The sequence below is a fragment of the Manis javanica genome, chromosome 8 (assembly GCF_040802235.1).
Source record: "Manis javanica isolate MJ-LG chromosome 8, MJ_LKY, whole genome shotgun sequence".
Lineage (NCBI taxonomy): Eukaryota > Metazoa > Chordata > Mammalia > Pholidota > Manidae > Manis > Manis javanica.
Genome location: NC_133163.1, coordinates 92,905,539 through 92,931,468, shown reverse-complemented (window position 1 = coordinate 92,931,468; position 25,930 = coordinate 92,905,539). Strand labels below are relative to the sequence as shown.

At 41.7% G+C, this 25,930-nt stretch overlaps 1 protein-coding gene across 4 annotated transcripts in view; it reads left to right on the top strand.

The window, feature by feature from the left end:
- TTBK2 (tau tubulin kinase 2) overlaps positions 1 to 25,930 on the top strand; it is a 210,033-nt gene that overhangs the window by 135,947 nt on the left and 48,156 nt on the right. For all 4 annotated transcript variants that reach the window (XM_037018911.2, XM_073211699.1, XM_073211700.1 and 1 more), the window contains one exon: positions 24,778 to 24,843. In XM_037018911.2, the coding sequence (XP_036874806.2) occupies positions 24,778 to 24,843 (66 nt within the window). The remainder of the gene's footprint in view (positions 1 to 24,777; positions 24,844 to 25,930) is intronic.

Here is a 25,930-nt window from a genome sequence, read left to right as displayed (position 1 = left end):
ATTATACAGGGTAAGAAGAGACAGGCGAGAAGAATGATTATTATGGGGCCTGCAATGGCCCAGAGCCAGGTGAGGAGGGGGTTTGTTAGTATTGACGAGAATGGGTTGGAATTGGAAGCAGAGTGGAGACTGGAGGCAAGGCCGGTGAGTTTGGTAATGTCAGTTTCTACAATGCCAGATTCGTTGATGTAATAGCAGCACTCTTCCCAGAGGAAGACGCAGGTGCCGCCCTTCTCGGCTGTAAGCAGATCTAGGGCCCGCCGGTTTTGAAGGGTGACTTTAGCTAGCGAAGTGACCTGTCTTTGGAGAGAGGCTAGAGAATCGGCAGTGGATGTCAGGGCTCCCTCAAGTTTGGCGTTGAGATCTCTAACTGCCTATAGAGAGTGACCCAAGGCTTCTCCCGAAAACCCTGCCCCAATGGCTGAGGTGATCAAAGAGCTACTGACCATGATGGGAAGGAAAGCAGCTCTTTTTGTGCGCGAGGGCAAGGGAGGTTGGAGCTCAAGAAATTCTGCCATGCTGTAAAGTGTAAACTGTGGGATTAGGGTGACGAGAATGCAGGGTGTATCGGAGTTGAGAGGCACTGAGTTGAAAAGGCTGCCATTACACCAAAAGAAGTGTCCCGGTTGCGTAAAAGTCTTAGAGCTGGAGGTAGGGGTGTAGATAGAGAGGCAGTGAAGTGCACTGGAGGGGGGTGGAGTTGGGCCTACACAGTGGTGGATGGTGAGATTATCTGCTATTCTGGTTCCCATAGGGGTATGTCTGCCAGGGGGCAGAGGGGTTGTCCTTCTGCATGGAAGGAGTAGTTGGAAATATTAAGGGGCACGGCGGCCAGCAGTGGGTGCTGTAGTGATGCGCACAAGAAACTATTGGCTGTGTTAAGGGTGTGGTTGAGAAAGATGGTGGTGTCCTGAATGAGCTGTAATGAAGAGTAGGAGAAATGGGAAGAGGGGCGGGGATAAGAAGATGAAGAGGCGCCGTCAAGAGTTTGGATAATGACTTTTTCGGAATGTCTGATATCTGATGCAACTTGAGAGATCTGGGAATGAGAGGGAACATACTTTTGAGAGATATGAAGGGTACTCTGGGGGTCGAGGACCCCCCTATAGTAAACTGAGGCTGTGACTCTGGCAGCTCATCGAGAGTCCCAGGGATCTGGGATTGATAAGGAGAATGAGCCGTTGGGATATTTCATGAAACGGTTGGAAGAGTAATACTGTGGGTACTGGAAGTTACTCATGTAGTTAATTGCACAAGACCGGTAGGGACATCCCCCGTAGGTGTCTGGCTATCACCTGCAATAGGCTTGTTTTTGGTCATAGATGAAGCAGAGGTAGGGAGAATAAGGGTAGCTGCTAGTGAACACTTCGGTGGAGGGAGGAAAGTGGAGGTATAAAGGCTCAGAGCAGCTTTTCAGAGGGCAGTCTGGTGTGGCAATGAGGGCAGTAACTTTTGTTTGATGCTGTGTGTAAGTCTCTCTGACTTTGAATCGCCATACAAAGGAGGCTGGGGTGGTGGGGAAGACAATAGGAATGAGGAAAAAAAGGCGAGAGAGCAGTAAAGGAGGAAAAAGTCATGATTCGGGTATGGATGGCAAAGGGGGTGAACGGGATTTTGGAGGAAAGAGGACAGTAAGGTCAGGAGTCTGGAGGGAGGGAGAGTCTGTAAACTTTTGTAGGTTAAGAGATCTTTTAGGTGATGTGGGGACAGAATGGTAAGGGGTGCCCTGAATGTCAGTTTATGAGCTTTTTCCTGCAAGAGCTGTCTAGCGGCTAATGCTCGTAGGCAGGGGGCTCATCCCCGAACTGTGGGGTCTAATTGCTTGGAGAGATAAGCTACTGGGGGGCAAAGGATGGGCCATAATATTGGCCTAGGACTCTTAGAGCTTGACTGGACCTCTCATGAATGTATAATGAGAAGGGCTTTGACAAATCAGGAAGATGGAGAGCTGGGGCTTCCACAAGGGCTTGACAGAGCTTAATGAAGGAGTGTTGGGGTGAGGAGGATAATGGTTTTTTAGGGGGGCTCTTGCTGAGGTTGTATAGGGGTCTTGCCAACAGGGTGCAGGGAGAAGTTAGTGATCTACATTCTAAAATATCTAGCTAGGCTTAGAAAGGGCCTAGAAAGGAAAGGATTTTTGTCTTGGTTTTGGGAATGGGCAGGTCAGAGAGGAGCCATTTTCTGTCTAAGGTAATGGACTTTCTTTGTTGAGATAGAAGGAATCTGAGGTAAGTGATAGGAGGGGAAGAGATTTGAGCTTTGACGGGGGATACTCGGTAACTTCTGGAAGCTAGAAAGTTAAGTAGGGAGGCAGTGTCAAGTTGAGACTGTTCCCACGAGAGACTGCAGAGTAGAAGATTGTCTATGTATCATAAGGTGGACTTGGAGTGATCATGATGAAACTGTTTGAGTTCCTGAGCTAGGACCTGTCTAAAAATATGGGGACTATCTCGGAAGCTTTGTGGCAAAACTGACCAAGTGAGTTGTTTAGAATGTCTTGTGTATGGGTCCGTCCAGGTGAAGATGAAAAAATCTTGGGAGCAGGGGTCTAGAGGGATAGAAAAATGGGTCTTTGAGATCTAGGACTGAGAAGTGGGATGCTGAGGCTGTATGGATTTGGAACTAAGGGATGGATAGGGACAATGGCTATGTTGATGAGGCGAAGGTCTTGGACAAGGCAGAAAGGTCCGTTGGTTTTTTTAACAGCTAATATGGGGGTATTAAATGGGGAGTGAGTGGGTCTGCTTGAATGATAGGTTGGAGGCCTATGAGGGCTGAAGTGGTTAGGGGGTATTGGGTCTGACAGATATACTGAGAGGGGTCACATAATTTGATAGAGGCAGGGGGACATAGGGCCACGGAGGGGCTTGTAATGTCCCAAACTTTGGGATTTACAGGGTGTATGAGGGCAGAACCAGAGCTTTCATTGGGTAGAGGGGAGTTGTTGGCTATGAGGGCCATCAGAAAGGGAGTACTGGGGGCTGTGGGAGTGGATATAGTTATGGAAACGTGGAGGAGGGAAAGGATGTCCCATCTTAGTAAAGGGATGGGACACTGGGGCATAACCAGGAAGGAGTGGGAGAAAGGTATGGGATTGTCTTGGATTGTGCATAAAGGGGGGGGGTTTAATGGGAAAATCTGTTTACCTCTTACCCTGACTATAGGAGTAATGCAGGCATGGTAGGGCCCCGGTATTCTCGCAAGACTGAGAAGGTGGCTCCTGTGTCTAGGAGGAAGGAGATGGGGCGACCGTCTACTGTTAAAGTAACCCTGGGCTCCTGTTGATGGAAATGGTCAGGTGAGAAGCCCCCGGGCCCCATCAGTCTTCTTCTGCCAGCCCCACTACAGCGGGCTTAGGATGGGGGTTGTTCGTCCAGCCTCCCCTTCGGGTGGTTGGGCAATCAGACCCTCAGTGGCCCTTTTTGTGGCATCTGGGGCATGGGGTGGTAGGAGATCTGGGGGAGGGGCACGCCCTTGACCAATGTCCCTCTTTTCCACACTTGAAACAAGCTCCTGGGGGGTCTTGTTTGTAGAGGGGCGCCCAGGTTGTGGTTTTATCAGCTGGGCCAACATCTGGAAATTGGCCTGATCAGCCTTTTGTTTACGGCGTTCTTTCTCCTCCTCCCGCTTATGGAAGACTTTAAAGGCCACTGTTAGGATCTCAGTCTGTGGGGTAGCGGGGCCCTGTTCTAACTTTTTGAGTTTAGCTTTAATGTCGGGGTAGCCTTGAGCTAGGAAGTATGTCATAAGGACATGTCTTCCTTCAGGTGTTTCTGGGTCCAGGCTGGTATACTGTAATAGGGCTTGAGTGAGTCTGTCTAAGAACTCGGAGGGGATTTCATCTCTCTTTTGAATTATGTCTTGGAGCTTTTGAAAATTGACTACTTTACAAGCTGCCCTTTTTCAGACCTGCTATTAAGCAGGAGGCAAAAATATCTCGAGAGCGGAGACTCATGGCGGTGTTATAATTTCAGTGTGGGTCTTGTTCGGGGACAGCAGTGGGGCCAGGGGGATAGGTGGGGTCAGTCCTGTGGATTTCAGTAGCCTGCATTTGGGCGAAGTCCTAATCTCATCTACGCTCTTCAGGGAGGAGAGTATTGGCCAGGAGCATGAAAATGTCATGATGTGTGAGGCTGTAAGACTGGAGGGTCTATTGAAACTCCCTGATGTATGTCATGGGATCAGTGGAAAAGAAACTTAGGCGTTTCTCTAGTTGGGCTAAATCTCTTAAGGAGAAAGGGATGTGAATGCGCATGCTGCCTTTGGATCCTGCTACCTCCCGGAGGGGCGATAATTTTGGGAGGCTCTTGGGACTGAGTCTGAGGGGGACTGAAGGGTTCTGGCTCAGTCTGTGGGGGAGTGACGCGGTCTAGCCGTGCCTAGTCGAGCAGGTCCTGAAGTGCAGAAGGGGGGCAAAGAAAATAAAGAAAGATAGAATCGGACCCACATGTCGCCAGCTAGCAGCCCAGCTGCTTACTTCTGCCGCTCTAGTTGGGCTTGAACTCATGACTCTGAATTAAGAGTCCCATGCTCTACTAACTGAGCTGCAGCAGGGCTCTAGTTAATTGCTTATGGAATACGTAAACAGAATGTTCTTTGTTCTCCATTCCTGCCACATCTGCAAGTGGGGGAAGGGCATATTTAGAAGCAGGGGCGGTGTTTCTACACATCTTCAAGGTCTCCCTATTTTCAGAGTGAGGAGTCTTGGCAAGATATGTTTTTGTGGACAGATAACTTCTAAGGACTGCACTGGTTGTTCTCTAGCTTGTGCCTTCCCATGCTGCGTTCAGACATGGGGGAAGGTGCTTTCCCATTCTCCCTACAAACATGTGAGAAGACAAAGGCGGTCCCTAACAGGGGAGAAACAGGTGATGAGGGCAAAGACGGAGGAGGCTCTTGGGACCTAGTTAAAGGGGGGCTGAAAGGCTCAGGCTTAATCTGCAGGGAATGAAGGTGGAGGAGGTGAGATGGGGGAGGAGATGGTTGGGGAGGAAGGGAGAAGGGCTGTTGTAGGAGAAGAAGGGGAAGGGAGTGAACGGGAGGCTTCTGCGGGGGCGGCAGCTTGTAGGCTAGGAGAACTTGGGAAGGGGCGGGGAGAGGAGGAGGCAGAAAGCTTTGATATAGGGAATCTCCTTCCATTTTTTCAGGCGCTGGCAGTAGTTAAAAAGATCGCGAGTGATGTTAGGATCAAGAGTTCCCCCTGCGGGCCATTGGTTGTTATTGTCTAGGGGGTATGTTGGCCAATCTTGGGAGCAATATTTATGGAGAAGTTTTGGTTTTATATCAGGTGTCAGGGAGGGGGTAGCCAGATGCTTAAGCAGGTGTTCAAGAGGTGAACTTTCAGGGAGGGATGAGGAGGCTCCCATGGCTAAAGGACAGAGAAGGAGACAAACAGGGGAAGACAAACGGAGATCCTCGGACTGGAGGCAGACCACAAGGAGACAAAGGGCATCCCCGATGATCCTTGGTGGTCTGCGGAAACTCATATACGAGTCGGAATTTCTTGGGAAGTGTGGGTCGTCACCCAGACTTCCCTAAGAAGGCAGAGTGCCGGAGTCCCAAGGTACCTAGCGCTAGGCGTTTTCGGCAGACGGAGCAGAAGGAGGAGGGGGGGAAAAGGGAGCGTTCTCATCCACAAAGGAGTCACCTCGTTTATGGCTGTTGGAGGGGGGTGCCTGAGAGTCGGCCGCAGCTGTGAAGGCCTGAGGTGGGGATTTATGACTGTCGGAGGAGGGGCCTGAGCATCCGCCGCAGCCGTGAAGGCTTGAGGCGGGGATTTATGGCTGTTTGGGGAGGGGCCTGAGGGTCCGCCGCAGCCGTGAAGGCCTGAGGCGGGGAGCGTTCCCTCCTCATCCCCGAGCGTCAGGGCCTTGCCGGACGATCACGGTCAATGGCACTGCGATAGCTCGGGGAAGAGTGGCCCACTCCGGGGGGAAAACTTACCTAAAGGCCAGAGAGGAGTGGTGAGTGTGATGAGCCAGCGCCAGAAAAAGAGGACGAGGGCAAGCTGCTGCTGGTGTCGGGGGAAGACGGGGCCCAGTTGGGGTGTCCCGTCTCCCGGGTTTCGGCACCAATGAAAGGAAAGGAGCGACACATAGCAGCAATTCACCGGAGAGTTCCGCTTTATTAGGGAAAGGTGCTGGGTTATATAGGAGGGGGCATGAATTGATTGAGGTGTCACTTCTACGGGGCTGGTGGCTGTTGGCTAGGTGCTGGGATTGGGAGGGGGGCGAGAGGTGATTGGGCTTCAGGTGGCACCGGCGGGAACTGAGGACCCCGAAGAGAAGCCGGAAGTTTGCCATCTTACTGGTGGGGACCCTTCAGAATGTAATTGATTTTATTATTGAAAGTCATGGCTTTAAAAAAAAGTAGATTAAAGATGAAGATTTAGAGTGGTCTTGTAGTAAGCCTTTAGCCTTTGAGGCACATTAGCCTTTGAGGACCAGGGGCTCTTTCTATAGTCTACATTTTTCTTCTATTTTAGTAATTGTACATTTCATGTCCAGATTTCTTATTTGGTTCTTTTAAATTTTTTCTCTTTATTGGCACTTCTATTCAATATGACATTATCATCATACTTTCCTTACAACTTTTAATCAAGCTTTCCACTGGTTCTGGGAACATGTTTATAATGGCTCCTTGGAAATGTTTTCCTATTAAATCCAGCATCTAGTTACTCTCACAAGCAGTTTCTGTTGCCTGCTTTTTTCCTCCATGTAAGGATCACAGTTTGTGTGTTTGCATGCCTTATAATTTTTGTTGGAAACTGGAAATTTTAGGTAATATATTGTGGTGATCCTGGGTCCCCCCTTTCGGGGCTTGTTACTGTTATTTGCTTGTGTTTTTGTTTAGTGGCTAACTGGATCATCCCCCAGACACAGTATTAAATCACTGTTGGTTCCTCAGGGAGTTGCATCTTTGGGTCTACCCACGGTCACCCTGGAAAGACAGTGGTACTGGCATGGCCCTTTGTCTGTGCTTTCCCTGACCACATCCATTTATTAAGCTCCACTGATTACTCTGCTGTTTACAGCAGTGTCCTGGGGCATAAATTCCTTGACAAACTAATGTAATCAATTTGTGGCTCCTAAAATGGAATAGTTTCTGAAGTCTGAGTTTGATACTTGTTCTGACCTCAGGAGGACTCCTCCCAAATGTTTTATTCCCCTGATTCTTTCCTTGCCAGCCTATAGACTAAGCTGTATCTTCATTAGATCCATGAATTGCCTCTCAATTCCCTTTCCCACAGCCTCCACTATTTTTTAGAGAGGAATTAGGTTTAAATTTCACTGTCACAAATGAAATACATTTCTTTGGGAAGAGATTTGGAGGTATCTTTTTTACAGTCTTCTGTTCCCAGGCAAAATCTCTGAGCCAGGGCTCTGGATTTGGGCATGAAGCAAAGCTTCTTTGGCAAGCTGCTCTCTGAGTGACCTCTTCACTTTAGAGGCTAAGCCCTTAGGTTGAGATGGGAGTAGCAGCCTGAGGTCTCTCATCTTGCCTCGCCTGACATGGAACCACAGCCTCATGGCTGCTAGGGCTTCAGTATTTTCAGCACACTATGCCCCAGGTAGAGCCTCCATTCCATGACTGGAGGCTGAGTACAAGAAAGGAGCTTTCACATCTCCACCTGCACTTGCCCAGGACTTACTTAGCCTTCTCAGCAACAAGCAGCTGGGAGAAGATGAGAAATGCTGAAGTGCTGCTCCTATGGAAATAAAGCCCTGTGGTTGGAAACGGGGAAGGAAGGTGCCCTGGGTTGGGGGCTGCATCAGTCTGAAGTGGAGCCACCCTTGCTGATCTGAGGAAAGGAGGGAGGGAGGGTTTGGGTTCAAGTACCATAGACTTTAGCCTTTCTCATCGCGTTTTCATAGGTTTCCTTGAATAGTGTTTCTTCATTTATTGTTTGCCCCTAAGGACTATTTCTGAAGGATTTAGTTGTTTCCTAAAGTACTTTTCACTAATTTTGCTTGAGAGCCTGTTAGTGGAAGACTTCATGTTGTCATACCAGCAGTTAATCTCCCACCACAGTTCTTCTAATGTCTACTTTTACCTTTAGTTTTGTTTTAATTTGGTAATGATTCTGACTTTAATTTCTGGCAGATCAGTTGTATAGAAGTTGAAACACATTTAATATAATAATATAGTTGTATACATATATAATAGAGTTGTATAAGTGTAAATTATATTTAAAATATAGATATATAATATATATGCAATAGAGTTGTATACATAAATGTAAATTATATTTAAAATATGGGCACATGAGAATTTCAGCACCTAGAAATTATGAGAACACCTTCGTTCTAGTGAAGGTCTTGTAAAGGTAGTGAAGGCCTTGTAAAGGTCTAGTGAAGGTAGGTGGTAAATTTAGGTTCTATGTAGCCTATTAGATATGACTATATTTATGAAATCCTATTTCTATTCCAAGTATCTCTTTTTTCTAGTTTTTAGAATATTACCAAGTTATTGTTTCATCTCTCATAAAACAGATATTTAATGAGCACATATTTGTCATTTATGGATCTGGGTGCTGGGACTATGGCAGTGAACAAGCAGACCAAAACAAGGCTCTTTTTTAGTGGAGAAGACAGGTAATACACAATTAAATACATAATTTTAGGTAGTGATTAAATGTTATGAAGACACACAAAGCAGGGTATTGACATACAGAGTGATAGGCATTGAGGATAGGAGACTTGGAGGTATTAGAAAAGGCTTCTCTGAGGAGGTATGCAATTAAGAGTTGAATGAAGTATGAGAGCTAGTCATGTGAGTATCTGGAGAGTATCCTAGGCGGCTCTGAGGCAGGGGGAGTTTGGTGGTTCAAGGAAAAGCAGGAAGACCGTTGTGGTCATAGCATAGCATAAAGAGAGGGAGATGAGATTTAAGTGGAGAGAGATGAGATTTAAGAAGTTGGTAGAATCCAGATTGTGTATTATTTTGCAAAAGAGGTGGATTTTATTCTAAGTGTTATAGAAAGCCTTTGGAAAATTTTGAGTAGGGTTGTTGTGTAATATGTTATATGATCTGTCAATAAGCTAACTGTATAGTAGAGTTACACACAGAAGTAGATTTTATTTTAAACATAGCCACGTGAGAATTTAAGGGCCTAAAAATTTATGGGGAGACTATCTTTGGTTTTATCAGTGATGTTCTTGTGTTAATTGGTAGCCAGATAGGTAAAGAACTTAGGTTCTGTGCAGTTTATTGGATTTGAGTATATTTCTGGGTTCCATTTCTATTCTAAATAACAGTTTTTCAATTTTTAGTTGTTTTTTTTTTTTTTTTGGCTGTGAAGAAGAGACTATTGAGAGCAAGAGTGGAATCAGAAAGACAAATTAGAAGGCTAATGCCATGGCCCATTGATCATTGGTGGCTGGGACCTAGAGCATTAAGGTAGTACAAGGAAGATGGTAAGAAATGGTCATATTTAGGATATATTTTAAAGATAGCTTAATAAGACTTTCTTCTGGAAGGAAAAAGAAGAGTCAAGAAGGTCTTCTAAATGTTTGTCCTGAATGAATGTTCATGCTATTAACACTGATGGGGAAGAAGGACGAAGAGCAGTTTTGTTGATCAGTTTAAGGTACCTCTTGGAGTTCAGGGAAATAACAAGAAGGTGATCTGATATAGTAATCTGTAGCTGAAAGAAATCAAATGCTGGAGATAATAGAAATTTAGGAATCATTTGCTCATAATGTTTACAAATAAATGGTAATTTTTTAAAGAAAGGAACTAAATTAGATCATTTAGGAAGAAGGTATAGCTAGATAAGAAAAGAGGTTTTGAGTGTGAGCCATTGGGTCACTTCAGCAGCTCCAAGGTGGACAGAGAACTATGAACTACCCAAGAAGAGTGAGGAGGAGGAGGATCAGCCAGTGAGGCTGGAAGAAAATCTGGAGTGTGGTCTCTTGGGAGCAAAGTGAAGAAGGTGCTCCAGGTGTGTGGGGTGGTAATCACCTGTGTCACATGCTCCTGGTAGGTCAGGTAAAGTGGGAAGTGAGAACTGACCATCTGGATTTGCTACTGGTGATGTCCCTGAGAGTGGTTCTGTTAGGGCGATGCAGATGTAATTGGGGTGGGTTAGGGAGAGCTGGGGAGAGGAAGTGGAAGGAGAAAGGGAGCATGGGCAGCTCTGGGGGAGTGTTTGTTCTAAAGAGCAGTGGTGAAGCAGGGGAGTGGTTGAAAAGGATGTGAAATCCTCCCTTCCTCCCTCTCCTCCCTTTTTCCTTCCCTAATACATTTTTTTAAAGGGCAGTTGTTATAGCATGCTTGCATTACTGATGACAATACTCAGTAGACATGAAAAAAATTGATGATATAGGACAGAGCAGGAATGATTATAGGAGCCAAGTCCTTGCACAGCTGACGGGAAGGAATCCTGGCACAAATGATGAGGTTAGCCCAGTATATAAGAACAAGAACACTCCCATTGTAACTGAGTAAAGGCAGAATAAGTGGGCACAGAGCCAGGTAGGCATTTAGATTTGGTAGTGGGAAGCTGAGGTTTGCCCTCATGGCTTCTATTTTCACAGTGCAGAAAGAGGCAAGGCCTTTTGCTTAGAGTGCAGAGTGGCGTTGGAGGTTGAAGAGAGAAGAGGACATGTGAAATAGTTATGGAGAGGGAGAGAGTAAACTGACGAGGAAAGTAGATTGCTGGGTTCTGCTGAAAGCTTATTTGAGTATTATGGTAATTTAAGGTAAGATTGCCAGTGCAGTTGTGTTTTTCTCCAGACACTTTAACAGCTTGTTTAGAGGTGCAGTTTAGTCCAAGAATTGAGTTTAACCTGGGTAGGGTTCATATTAGCACTGTAGAAGAAAGAGGGAAGGGAGCTGAGAGAATATTATTGTGGTCAAATGTAGCCCAGGCTGTGTGAGGAGTGAACTTTCTTTCCCTTTATTTGTGTATTAACAGCTAGTTCCTTTTACGGTTTCTATGCCAGTAGTATTTCATAATTTTCTTTAAAGCTCTTAAATCTCGAATAAAACCAATTTCACAATTTTTTGGATCATGATTATGACTGAAATCATTTTCTCATATTATTCTACTAGTATAAAATCAAAAGTTGCTTTTGTAGGTTTGTTTCATAAAGTACAATTTTAATTCATTTATTGCTTTTAGGAAGCTTGAATTGAGTTGGCTGGATTGTAGGTATGCCATCATATTATCTGCAAAAACTAATATATATATTTTTTGTCTTGCTGCATATATTCCAGAAGAGTGTAAAAAACACATGTAAAAATTTTAAGGAAGAATATTAAAACAGCCATAGACTCCATCTAGGTTAAAAAATAGGTCATTACCACCTTGGAAGTGCAGTGTGGGTCCTTTCCTGATATCATTCCTTTCCCTTCCTCAAGCACTGCCTCACGGAGCTTTCTACAGAGAAGGAAGTGTTCTGTGTCTGTGCTGTCTCATGTGGTGGCCACTGGCAGCGTTGCTCCTGAGCACTTGAATTAAGGCCACAGAAAGTGAGGAACTAAATTTTAAATTTCATTTAGTTTCAAGTAGCTATTATATTGGCCATTGTAGCCCTAGACATAACCTCCATTCTAAATTGTACATTAACCAGTCCCTTGTTTTGCTTTCTTCTCTCTTCTGTAGACCTGAGTATGTGTTTTGCAGCCAATTCAGGGAGCTTTTCTAAAACAGTACAGTTATTGTGTACTCTTGACCTAGCTTGCACCAGTGATAATATCTTATAAAATCATAGTACATTGTCAAAACTGGGAAATTAATATTAGTATACAGTTATTAAGTCAAGTACAGACCTGAGTTGGATTTCACTATTTTTTACATGTACTTTTTCTTTTGATGGGTGGAAGGGATGGTATATGAAATTTGATTGCATGTGTAGATTCATATAACCAGTTACATTAAATAGGGATCTGAGATACAAAGAAGTCCTGAATTATATATATTTATAATACTTTGATCCACACATTTTCAGAGTTGAACTTTTATTTACCTGATGATTTGAATCTGCATGCTCGTTTTTTTCCTCCTGATTTAGAGTGTGCCCCAATTTACTTAGCCCTCCAGCTGGCACCTCACATTGGCTCTTTGTGTGCCAGTCCTTGGAATGCCGTGTTTTCTCCTGCTGCTTCCTTCTTAACCACTGAGCTGAAGCTTACAGTGCCTAGGGCAGTATTGACCTATGTAAGAAAATTTTTTAGTCTTCTTCTCTATTATCGTTCCAGAATTGGGGCTCTAATTTCCATTGGGGGATTTATTACATAGTTCTCCAGGCTTTTTTCCCCAGTCCTTGCCCTTTGGTTTGCCAACAGGTCTGTGCTCATGCCTGGAGTCCTTCCCTTCTCCTTCTAGACTGACTCTTTGAAAAGCTCATTCTGTCTCTAACATTCATCCCTTCCTTCACATTCACACTGCTATCTTTGTACCAGTCTACTGGTTTCTTGTTTGAATTATTAGTTTCCTCACTGGTCTCCCTACCTTCTCCTTCCAGTCTATCCTTTATACTTTCAGCAGAGTTAACGTCACCCCAATTTTTTTTTGATGAATCCCATTTGCCTGCACATTATAAGCCAAACAACTCAATATAACATTCAAGGCGTACTTACTCTGATTCTAGCCCACTTTTCCATTATTTTTTCTTTACCATTTGCTTCAACCATATCAAACTCTTTTCCAACACAGGACTTCCCTTACTTTTTGAATTGTTCACTGTGTTCTTTTAACTTAAATACATTTCCTTCTTACTGTTATAATTCTGATTAGATTAAGAATTATTTGTATATAGAGCTGTTTTTCTCCCATTGGGTTGAGTTGTGCTTTCTTTTTTTTTTCATTTTGGTATCATTAATATACAATAAGATGAGCAACACTGTGGTTACTAGATTCCCCCCATTATCAACTCCCCACCACATACCCCATTATAGTCACTGTCCATCAGCATAGTAAGATGCTATAGAATCACTACTTGTCTTCTCTGTGTTGTACAGCGCTCCCGTGCCCTAATGTCTGCTAATCGTAATGCCCCTTTTCCCCCTTATCCCTCCCTGCCCACCCATCCTCCCCAGTCACTTTCCCTTTGGTAACTGTTAGTCCATTGTTGGGTTCTGTGAGTCTGCTGCCGTTTTGTTTCTTCAGCTTTTGCTTTGTTCTTATACTCCACAGATGAGTGAAATCATTTGATACTTGTCTTTTTGTGCCTGGCTTATTTCCCTGAGCATAATACCCTTTAGCTCCATCCATGTTGTTGCAAATGGTAGGATTTGTTTTCTTATGGCTGAATAATATTCCATTGTGTATATGTACCACATCTTCTTTATCCATTCATCTACTGATGGACACTTAGGTTGCTTCCATTTCTTGGTTATTGTAAATAGTGCTGCAATAAACATAGAGGTGCATATGTCTTTTTCAAACTGGGCTGCTGCATTCTTAGGGTAAATTCCTAGAAGTGGAATTCCTGGGTCAAATGGTAAGTCTATTTTGAGCTTTTTGAGGAACCTCCATACTGCTTTCCACAATAGTTGAACTAATTTACATTCCCACCAGCAGTGTAGGAGGGTTCCCCTTTCTCCACATCCTTGCCAACATTTGTTGTTGTCTGTCTTTTGAATGGTGGTGATCCTTACTGGTGTGAGGTGAGATCTCATTGTGGTTTTAATTAGCATTTCTCTTATGATTAGTGATGTGGAGCATCTTTTCATATGCCTGTTGGCCATCTGAATTTCTTCTTTGGAAAAGTGTCTGTTCAGGTCCTCTGCCCATTTTTTAATTGGGTTATTTGCTTTTGTTTGTTGAGGTACATGAGCTCTTTATATATTTTAGATATCAATCCTTTATCAGGTATGTCATTTATGAATATATTCTGCCATCTGTAGGATGTCTTTTTGTTCTATTAGTGGTGTCCTTTGCTGTACAGAAGCTTATCAGCTTGATATAGTCCCACTTGTTCATCTTTTGCTTTTCTTTCCCTTGCCTGGGGAGATATGTTCATGAAGAATTTGCTCATGTTTATGTCCAAGAGATTTTTGCCTATGTTTACTTCTAAGAGTTTTATGGTTTCAATACTTACATTCAGGTCTTTGATCCATTTTTAATTTACTTTTGCGTATGGGATTAGACAATGATCCAGTTTCATTCTCTTACATGTAGCTGTCCAGTATTGCCAACATCAGCTGTTGAAGAGGCTGTCTTTTCCCCATTGTATATCCATGTCTCCTTTATCTTGTATTAATTGACTGTATATGTTTGGGTTAATATCTGGACTCTCTATTCTGTTCCACTGGTCTGTGGGTCTGTTCTTGTGCCAGTACCAAATTGTCTTGATTACTGTGGCTTTGTAGTAGAGCTTGAAGTTGGGAAATGAGATCCTCCCTGCTTTATTCTTCCTTCTCAGGATTGCTTTGGCTATTTGGGGTCTTTTGTGGTTCCATATGAATTTTAAAACTATTTGTTCCAGTTCATTGAAGAATGCTATTGATATTTTGATAGGAATTTCACTGAATCTGTAGACTGCTTAAGGCAGGATGGCTATTTTGACAATATTAATTCTTCCTAGCCAAGTGCATGGGATGAATTTCCATTTATTAGTGTCCTCTTTAATTTCTCTTAGGAGTGTCTTGTAGTTTTGAGGGTATAGGTCTTTCACTTCCTTGGTTAGGTTTATTCCTAGGTATTTTATTCTTTTTGATGCAATTGTGAATGGAATTGTTTTCCTGATTTCTCTTTCTGCTAGTTCATAGTTAGTGTATAGGGATGCAACAGATTTCTCTGTATTAATTGTGTATCCTGCAACTTTGCTGAATTCACATATTGGTTCTAGTAGTTTTGGAGTGGAGTATTTAGGGTTTTTTATGTACAATATCATGTCGCCTGCAAAAAGTGACAGTTTGTCTTCTTCCTTACCAATCTGGGGGCCTTTCTTTGTGTTGTCTGAGTGCCATGGCTAGGACCTCTAGTACTATGTTGAATAACAGTGGAGAGAGTGGGCATCCTTGTTTTGTTCCGATCTTAAGGGAAAAGCTTTCAGCTTCTCACTGTTAGGTATGATGTTGGCTGTGAATTTGTCATATATGGCCTTTATTATGTTGAGGTACTTGCCCTCTATACCCATTTTGTTGAGAGTTTTTATCATGAATGGATGTTGAATTTTGTCAAATGCTTTTTCAGCATCTATAGAGATAATCATGTGGTTTTTGTCCTTCTTTTTGTTGATGTGGTGGATGATGATGGATTTTCAAATGTTGTACCATCCTTGCATCCCTGAGATGAATCCCACTTGACCATGGTGTATGATCTGTTGATGTATTTTTGAATTCGGTTTGCTAATATTTTGTTGAGTATTTTTGCATCTATGTTCATCAGGGATATTGCTCTGTAATTTTCTCTTTTTGTGGTGTCTTTGCCTGGTTTTGGTATTAGAGTGATGCTGGCTTCATAGAATGAGTTTGGAAGTATTCCCTCCTCTTCTATTTTTTTCAAAAACTTTTAGGAGAATGGGTATTAGGTCTTCACTAAATGTTTGATGAAATTCAGCAGTGAAGCCATCTGGTTTAAGGGTTTTGTTCTTACGTAATTTTTTGATTACCGATTCAATTCCTTGCTGGTAATTGTTCTGTTTAGATTTTCTGTTTCTTCCTTGGTCAGTCTTGGAAGGTTGTATTTTTCTAGATAGTAGTCCATTTCTTCTAGGTTATGCAGCTTGTATAGATTTTCAAAATATTCTCTAATGATTTTTTGTATTTGTGTGGTGTCTGTCATGATTTTTCCTTTCATTTCTGATTCTGTTTATGTGTGAGGATTGTCTTTTTCTCTTAAGAAGTCTGGCTAGGGGTTTATCTATTTTGGCTCTTTTCTCAAAGAACCAGCTCTTCGTTTCATTGATTTTTTTTCTATTGTTTTATTCTTCTCAATATTATTTGTTTCTTCTGTTATCTTTATTGTGTCCCTCCTTCTGCTGACTTTGAGCCTCAGTTGTTCTTCTTTTTCCAGTTTCAATAACTGTGAATTTAGACTATTCATTAGGGATTGTTCTTCCTTCTTTAAATAGGCCTGGATTGCTATATACTTTCTTCTTAATACTGCCTTCGCTGCGTCCCACAGAAGTTGGGGCTTTGTGCTGTTGTTGTCATTTGTTTCCATATATTGATTGATCTCTGTTTTAACTCAGTCATTGATCCATTGATTATTTAGGAGCATGTTGTCAAGCTTCCAGGTGTTTGTAAGCCTTTTTGTTTTCTTTGTACAATTTATTTCTAATTTTATACCTTTGTGTTCTGAGATGTTGGTTGGTAGAATTTAAATCTTTTTCAGTTTACTGAGGCTCTTTTTGTGGCCTAGTCTAGTATGTGGTCTATTCTGGAAAATATTCCCTGTGCACTTGAGAAGAATGTGTATTATGCTGCTTTTGGGTGTAGAGTTCTGTAGATGTTTGTTAATTCCATCTGTTCTAGTGTATTGTTCAGTGCCTCTGTGTCCTTACTTATTTTCTGTCTGGTTGATCTTTCCTTTGGAGTGAATGGTGTGTTGAAGTCTCCTAAAATAAATGCACTACATTCTATTTCCTCCTTTAACTCTGTTAGTATTTGTTTCACATATGTCTGTGCTCTTGTGTTCCGTGCAAAGATACTTATAATGTTTATATCCTTATGTTGGACCTTCCCCTTTGTCATTATGTATTGTCCTTCTTTATCTATTGTTACTTTCTTTGTTTTGAAGTCTATTTTGTCTGATATAAGTACTGCAACACCTGCTTTTTTCTCCCTGTTGTTTGCATGAAATATCTTTTTCCATCCCTTCACTTTTAGTCTGTGTATGTCTTTGTGTTTGAGGTGAGTCTCTCATAAGCAGCATATAGATGGGTCTTGCTTTTTTATCCATTCTAGTACTGTTTCTTTAGATTGGTGCATTCATTTTATTTACATTTGGGATGATTATTGATAGATATGTACTCACTGCCATTGCAGGGTTTGGGTTTGTGGTTACCAAAGGTTCAAGGGTAGCTTCTTTACTAACCGTCTAACTTTAACTCACTTACTACGCTATTATAAACATAGTCTGATGATTCTTTATTTCTCTCCCTTCTTATTCTTCCTTCTCCACTCTTTATATATTAGGTGTTTTATTCTGTACTCTTTTGTGTTTCCTTTGACTTCTTTTGAGGATAGTTGATTTTTTTTTTTTTGCCTTTAGTTAGTATTTGGTTGGTCTGCTATCTTTGCTATGGTTTTATTTTCTCTGATGACATCTATTTAGCCTTAGGAGTGCTCCCATCTAGAGCAGTCCCTTGAAAATACCCTGTAGAGTTTTTTTGTGGGATGCAAATTCCCTCAACTTTTCCTTATCTGGAAATTGTTTAATCCCTCTTTCAAATTTAAGTGATCATCTTGCTGGATACAGTATCCTTGGTTCAAGGCCCTTCTGTTTCATTGCATTAAATATATCATGCCATTCTCTTCTGGCCTGTAAGGTTTCTGTTGAAAAGTCTGATGATAGCCTGATGGGTTTTCCTTTGTAGGTGACCTTTTTTCTCTCTCTGGCTGCCTTTAATACCCTGTCCTTGTCATTGATCTTTGCCATTTTTATTATTATATGTCTTGGCATTGTCCTCCTTGGGTTCCTTGTGTTGGGAGATCTGTGGGCTTCCATGGTCTGAGAGACTATTTCCTTCCCCAGCTTGGGGAAGTTTTCAGCAATTATTTTTTTTTTTTTGAGAGGGCATCTCTCATATTTATTGATCAAATGGTTGTTAACAACAATAAAATTCTGTATAGGGGACTCAATGCTCAATGTACAGTCATTAATCCACCCCAAGCCTAATTTTCATCAGTCTCCAGTCTTCTGAAGCATAACGAACAAGTTCTTACATGGAGAACAAATTCTTACATAGTGAATAAGTTCTTACATGGTGAACAGTACAAGGGCAGTCATCACAGAAACTTTCGGTTTTGATCACGCATTACGAACTATAAACAATCAGGTCAAATATGAATATTCATTTGATTTTTATACTTAATTTATACGTGGATCCCACATTTCTCCCTTTATTATTATTATTATTATTATTTTTAATAAAATGCTGAGGTGGTAGGTAGATGCAAGATAAAGGTAGAAAACATAGTTTAGAGTTGTAAGAGAGCAAATGTAGATGATCTGGTGTGTGCCTGTAGACTATGTGTTAATCTAAGCTAGACAAGGGCAATAAAACATCCACGGATGCAGAAGATTTCTCTCAAAACCAGGGGATTGAGGTTCTAAGCCTCACCTCTGTTGATCCCCAATTTCTCACCTTATGGCCCCCCTGCAACTGTGCCTGTCTTAGATTGTTCCTCCCTTGAGGAAATCTTACCCGTCTCTGGCTAACCAGTCATCTTCCGGGGCCATACAGGGAAATGTAAAGTTGGTAAGTGAGAGAGAGGCAATATTGTTTGAAAAGGTTAGCTTTTTACTTCTTTGCAGATTTATGCCCTGTGGCTTCTATGCCCAGCATTTGTCTTGAGGTATCCTTACCACTTGGAGGAAGTATGATACTCAGTAAATTTGATATGAGGCACGAATTCTATTTAAGGGTTGTAATTAGGAAGGAAGAAGAAAAGCTATAGAAGTAGCAGGCGTAAGAAAACATGGGAAGATTGATTATTTCTTTGACATATCATCTTGTAGAGTAACTTAAGCATGTATAGGTTTTAAGCTACTAATTACATTGCGCACACACATTAACGTAATAGGAATACAGCTACATAACAAAAGCAGACCTACAATTACCAGCCATATCCAGTGAAACCAAGAAAACCTGTTAGGTACCCTAGGCATTTGTGAAAACTTATCAATGATATAATGAATAATGTCTAACTGAATTTTAATAGTTTGAGAAAAATCAGACAAATTAAAACAACACATTCCTGGAAACTGTTCACATCCCATATGTTCTTTTAACAGTAGATAGTCTATAGTCGCAAGATTTTGGAGCACTGCAACTTGCACTTCTCCTAATTCTTGGTTGAGTTCCAACAGTATAGATCCAGTCAAATTTGTTGTTTTACTGTATGCACAGGCCAGCTTAGATATCTCCTTCTTCATTCCCATGGCAAGTCCAGGAACTGGTGGGATGAATGCAGCTACAGCTGTAGCAGCGCCTGGATCTTTGTTGAGGTTTTTTGATGATCATCTTCTGGTATGAGTCTTCCAGAGAGTGCTGATGTTGGAAGTTCTTCTTCATATCGTATCTTAGTTCATTTTCTGGGTAGCCAAATTAGGCTTTGATCCTCTGTATAAACACAAACCGACCCTTTGCCCACACTTTGATATGCCCTTTATATCATTGTGTAGAACTCATTGGAGGTCACCACACAGTAACTGCTTTTTTTTTTTTTAAGAGAATGGAATATTATCAGAAAAATGTACCTCCATAGCCGATCATTTCACACCCTTTAAGTGATCAAAATTAAGGATATTTAAAGCATGCATTAATCATTGATTTACAGTTAGTTTTATCCTATCAGGGAGTAATCTCCCTTTTCTTTTTTTTTTTTTTTTGTTATCATTAATCTACACTTACATGAAGAATATTATGTTTACTAGGCTCTCCCCTATACCAGGTCTGAGCAATTATTTTTTCAAAAACACTTCTACCCCTTTTATTCTCTCTTCCTCTGGTACCCCTATAATGTGAATATTGTTCCATTTTAATTGGTGACACAGTTCTCTTAATATTCTTTCCTTCCTAGGGATCCTTTTATCTCTCTCTGCCTCAGCTTCTCTGTATTCCTGTTCCCTAATTTCTGTTCCACTAACAGTCTCTTGTACCTCATCCAGTCTGTTCTTAAGTCTTATTGATTGTATCAGTTCTGTTAATCTCCCTCCAGAGTTCCTCCCTTAGCTCTTGCATATTTCTCTGCAGGTCTGTCAGCATGGTTATGACTTTCACTTTGAATTCTTTTTCAGGAAGATTGGTTATATCTATCTTGCAGGCCCTCTCTCTGAGATTGTTTTAGTTATTCTTGACTGGACCAAGGTCTTCTACCTTTTCATGGTGATAGAAGTTGTCTCATGCAGGTGGTGCATGTGTTGGCTGGTAGAACAAAGTCCCTTCCTGCCTGCTGGTCACCTTGCTCTTCTCCGCTGCCTGTGCCAGTTACACACACACCAGGAGCAGTCTCTGGGTTAGTCTCCTGAGCTGCTGTGGGTGGGGCAGCCCTCTGGATAGCCTAGGGCACTGCAGCGTTTGCAGACATGCCAGGTGTGTTCTCCTGAGAGAACAGTGCCCCTTCGGCCTTCCAGACCTTGCCCCAGGTTCCTCTGCCTGTGCGGGGCAGCTGCACGCTGGGGCAGCCTCTGGGTCTGGCCTGGTTAGCTGTGCTCTGGGAGCAGACTGTGTCGTTGCTGTGGGCGTTGCTGCTCCACATGACGGGTCGGCCAGTTTGCTTGCAACTCCAGCAGGCAGGAGTGAACAGCAGGCTGCTCCTCACTGTGAGGGGCTTCTGTGTTGCCACCCAGGGGGTTAGGGCACCTGAAGTTCCTTAGATTCCTAGCCTGCTGGGCTGAGTGTACCAGGATGCTTTTGTCCACCTGTTATGCCCTCATTCCTTTAAGACTTTTAAAGCACCAGCTTTTCTTTTGTCCCAGGAGAGCCAGCTGTGGGGACCTGCTTGCAGTCTCCATCTCAGATTTTACTTCTGTTTCTCTAATATCCAGTACACCATGCAATGTGTGTCTGTGCTCCCCGTGCAGATTACTAGGGCTGGTTATTTAGCAGTCCTGTGCTTCCACTCCCTCCCCACTCTTGACTCTTTTCCTCCCGCCGGTGAGCTGGGGTGAGGAGAGTGCTTGGGTCCCGCCGGGTCACGGCTTTGTGTCTAACGCTTTTCCATCAGATGTTGAGTTCTCACCGATATAGATGTAGCCTGGGTGGTGTACTGTATCTTCTATTCACTCTTTAGGTATAGTTGTATTTGCTATATTTTCAAAAATATATATGGTTTTGGGAGGAGTTTTCTGCTGCCCTACTCACACCGCCATCTTGAGTAATCTCCCTTTAAGACTTCTAAAGTGTCTGCTTTTCTTTTGTCCCAGGGCAGCTGACTGTGGGAACCTGTTCACAGTCTCAATCTCTGACCTTGCTTTTCTCCTCCTCCAGTATCCAGTGCACCATGCAGTGTGTGTCTGTGCTCCCAGGGCATATCACCAGGGCTGGTTATTTAGCAGTCCTGTGCTTCCACTCCCTCCCAACTCTGATTCCCTTCCTCCTGCCGGTGAGCTGGGGTGGGGAGAGTGCTCGGATCCTGCAGGGTCACGGGTTTGTAACCTACCCTTTTCTGTCAGATGTTGGGATTTCACATATGTAGCCTGGCTCGTGTACCGTATCTTCCGGTCACTCTTAGGAATAGTTGTTCATTGTATTTTCAAAATATATATGGTCTTCAGAGGAGATTTCCGCCACCCTACTCACACTGCCATCTTGAGAATCCTGGCTGAGTTGTGTTTTCTGCATTATGTAGATGGCTGAATTCTCTTTACCTGGTATTATTCTTTTGATGAGCCATATCAAGATCTCTCTACATAGATGATCCCTCTTTACTTCTATCTCAACCTTCCCATGGAGAACTAAGGTCAGAGCCAGGCAAGAGGTACTCTTAACTGGAAATATTTTCCTGGGCTTGTCTTGGCTATAATCCATCAAGGGGAAGGCTAGGTGCCCAAGTAACCATGGACTATGCTGCAGAGTGTGGTAATAAGCCAGGAGATTTTCACCTTGACAGTTTTGGAATGAAAGTAACTGGGAAAAATTATATGCTACAAAATTTTTTTCGTTAAGGAAGGCTCTGGTCAGTTAATGTATAAAAGAATAACCTGTAAAATGTTTTTTAGTGAAAAGGGTTGATAATAGGCTTTCATAGATCATCGTACACAATTTTTGAAAACTCTCTGACTTCAAAGTTCTATCATCCAAACTGAGAATATTAGATATTTTTTAGTCATGCTGCCTTACGGAAATACTGAGATCTACTGACTATGATTGTCAATAAATGACAGCTAAGAGAATAAAGTGCATTTAAATAGATTGTAGAAACTTCATTACAGAGACTTGTCATTAAATTCAAAGAGTATTTTAAAAATAGTCAAATCTTAAAACCAAAAAGGAATAATTAAAGGGGAAGAGAAATTTCTTGAAGAAATAAAATACATAGAAAAGGAATTTGAATAGATTAGACACAGATTACAAAAATGAACAAATGGAGGAATCTTAATGCTATATGAGCAAAATGATTCTTGTAACTGAAGATTTTTAAAATAGCATTTATTATAGCCTTTTTCTGACTACAAAAGTAATGTTATTTGAGGATAATTTAAAATTACCAAGTAAACAAGTGTGTATTTTATTCTGACACAACAACAATATTATACCCAGCAGTATAACTCCTTTCAGGTTACAGTTCCAGTGTGTGTATGTGCAGGGGGGCTGGGGAGGAGGTTTCCTACATTCACACCACTGAGCAATTCTTGCACACTGGGGTGTCCAAGAACTCAACTCAATTCTGATGCTGTCTGCCCAGAGACATCACTGGATTACCCAGGTTAAGGGCTCCGTCCTGTAAGACTGTCCTCCACCCCCAACTCCAGATGCCAGTCACAAGCCCTAGGCAGTTACCTGTGCTTCTGACCAACTGATGTGTAGCTCCAGAAGAAGTGTAATCCCAGAGTGGGGCAAATAAACTGGGTTGACCGAAATCAGTCTAAGGAAAGGCTAGACTGGGAGAAACCCATTTATTGCTCACAGTGAGGCCCAGCTGTGTTCTACCCCTCTGGCCACTGCTCTCTCCCCGTCTCTCCTGCCACAGTGCACACCCACCTCACTGCCCACCCCTTCCAGGAGAAACTCTGAGGGCAGATCCCTAGAGACTAACAGGTGCCAGACCCATTACTCAACAGAGGGGAGGAAAGAATAGCCTCTCTCTATCCCTTGTCCCAGAAGCTGCAGGAAGAAACACCTATTGATATGTAAATGGACTAAGGCCAGACTAGAGGTTCTGGAAATACTGCAGCTTTACCCACAAGGCTACAAATTGGAGGTTCCCACAATCTGTTAACCTTGGGTTGGATAATTTGTTAGAGTGGCTCACAAAACTCAGGAATACATTTGTTTACCAGTTTAATAAAGGATACCTTAAGGGATACAAATTAACAGCCAGATTAAGAGAGAGACATAGGGTAAGATCCCAAATAAAGGAGCCTTTATTCTAGTGGAGCTTGGGGCCTGGCTCATTGGCACGTGGGAGCATTCTAGTTCCCCAAGCGTGGAAGCTCTCCAACAGAGAGGCAAGGTAGACCCAAGAGAGCCTGTTTTTGTGGGGGTTGCATTGCATAGTCATGAGTGACTAAATCACTGGCCATTGACTGATTCAACCTCCAGCCCCTGCCCTTAGGTGGGATCCGAAAGTCTCTCATTGACAAGACACCCATCTCACTTTTAAGGCTCTGAAGTGTTTTCAAGAGCTGTGGATGAAAGACCAGATATACGGAGGAATATATATTTGGTCATCTGAATGACCAAAGTATTATAACTCATTATATCACACAAGTCTACTAATAAAAATTATTGGCTCTGATCATTTTCAAGTTTGTCAATTTTCATAGTGAGCTATAGTGTCATTCATGAATATTTAGGGTACTAACTTGATCCTTGTGAAGCAGTAGAATGGAAACTACGATTTTCAGTCAGGAAACCTTGGTTGATGCCTTTTTTTATCACCTACTAATTCTGTGTCCTCAAACAAATTAACTTACCTCTCAGAACTTGTTTTAGTTCCTGTAAAACCAAGACAAAGACCCTGCCATCACAGAGGTCATATTCCAATGGACAAAGATAGGCAACAATAAAAAAAGTTAAAAATATAATTAAAATTAATTTTAGGTAGTGAAAAGTGTAATGACAAAAAAACGCAGAGCAAAAGAAGAGAGTGGCATTGCAGGGGCAGGTAGTATTGTAGATGAGGATGATTAAGGAATATTTCTCTGAGGAAAGACATTTGAGCAGAGGGCTTACTATGGAGTAGAACAGCTAGCCTTTGGAGGCATGCAAAGAGATGACATTCCAGCAAGAGAAAAGAGCAAGTGCAAAGTCAAACTAGAAAATTGGTCATAGGAGAAACCACAAGTAAATCCCTTTTTGAATGAGGCCAGTGCCAGATCATGGATGGTCTTGTAGGCCAAGTAAGGAGAGTGTGGCCCATTCCAGTTGAGCTCTGTGAGAACTGGGTTCATATATTACTCATGTTTGTATTTATTCCCAGTACCCTTGACAATAAGTACTCAATAACTTGAATTTATGACTATATGAATTGCATATATAGAGAGGAAAACAATTGCCACCCTCTTTAAATTGAGTTTGGATGAAATAGCCAAGACTTAAAGAGGTTGCATCTTGGATTACTTAGAGATTCCTCATAGTATTAATATACTTATTTGTAAGCAGAGACTGAATATTAATGTATGTGCTATTATGCTTGGCATGCTTCTGGGTGTATATGAAAGCATTTAATGTTTTCTAAATGCAGAGTTTGTCATAAGTGCCACTTTGTTAAAATTTAGGAAGGAAAATGGGACTCATTGATAACTACAATGTTAGCAATTTTTTAAACACGTTTTAGAGATTGTCTCTAATTTCTGTAATTTCACAATAAAGTGCTTATTGTGACAGTAATACACTGTGACAGTAATCTCCCATCTATTTCATGGGCTCAAGTATGTTGAATCTTTTGCTATTTGAAGCTCATTTGATTATTCTTTGCTTTGTTATGTTGTAGCCTCGAACTGTGGCAGGCTTTCGAGGGACAGTTCGTTATGCATCAGTCAATGCTCACCGGAACAGGGTAGGTATCTGAACTAGAGTCATATCTGTATAAGCATGCTGGTAGCTTGAATCCGACTGACTTCTTTATATTAGAGTACATGTGTGGAAAATGCTTAGAGCAGAGGGAAAGTTGTGTTAGTAATACTAACACATGGTAAGTAGTATAGGGGATAGTAGATGTCTGCAGCTGCATAGAAAACAAAATTTGATTTTTTAGAAAAGATAATATAGCTAAGTATATATGGGGAATCTTGTGTCCTTAATTAGGTATAAATATTAACAAATTTAACATAGAATTCTGAAGAAATTAAACATCTATGTTCTATTTCAAGAAGCTTTTTTGGGAACATCATACTATCAATATCTAAAGAAATGTAGAGGTCATCATTTTATCTGTAATATGCCTCTAATCTTTGATACCCCTCTCCATTAATCCTTTTGTTTTCATGAAGCTCTCAAGTACAGGAAACTTAAAAACTTTCATCTTTGTTAATTATACCCTTCCTCTTAGGTTAAATTTATTAAATTTCTATTCTTTTTACTTTGTTCCTTTTTTTCCTCATCCTGAACCTTAATTATGAATACAAAAGGTATTTTATGGATTATCAATCTTTGAACTTGTTTGGATGGAATTGAGAAATTTAACAAGTGACTGACTCCATGATAAAATAAAGAGAAATCTTTTCCTGATATTTGGTTACTTTATTCTTATTCTCTGAAGCCAAAATTGCTTTAAAAAAATTTGACCAAGAATAAATATAACAGGAAGAGTATGCTGTGGCTTTTATAGGCTATGCTCCGGTTAATTTGGTTTCTTATCATGTGATATAAATTGAAAAAAGGAAAATATTTTTATCAGTGTGTAGCACTCTGCCAAGCATCTTAGCTCATTTGGTTTGATTCAGTTTTGCTTTATTTTATGCTGTCCAGTCAATTATTCTGCCTTGAAAAGAAAGCACTCTTATTTTTCAGGTAGTCCTAAAGAATTTTAGAAGTGGAGGCTTCTAATTAATTCTATGAAAGAATTATGTCAACATTAGAATCTTTGAAATATGATATTCTTTTTTAGATTAGTATAAATATTTTTAGAGATCATAGTAGCTATA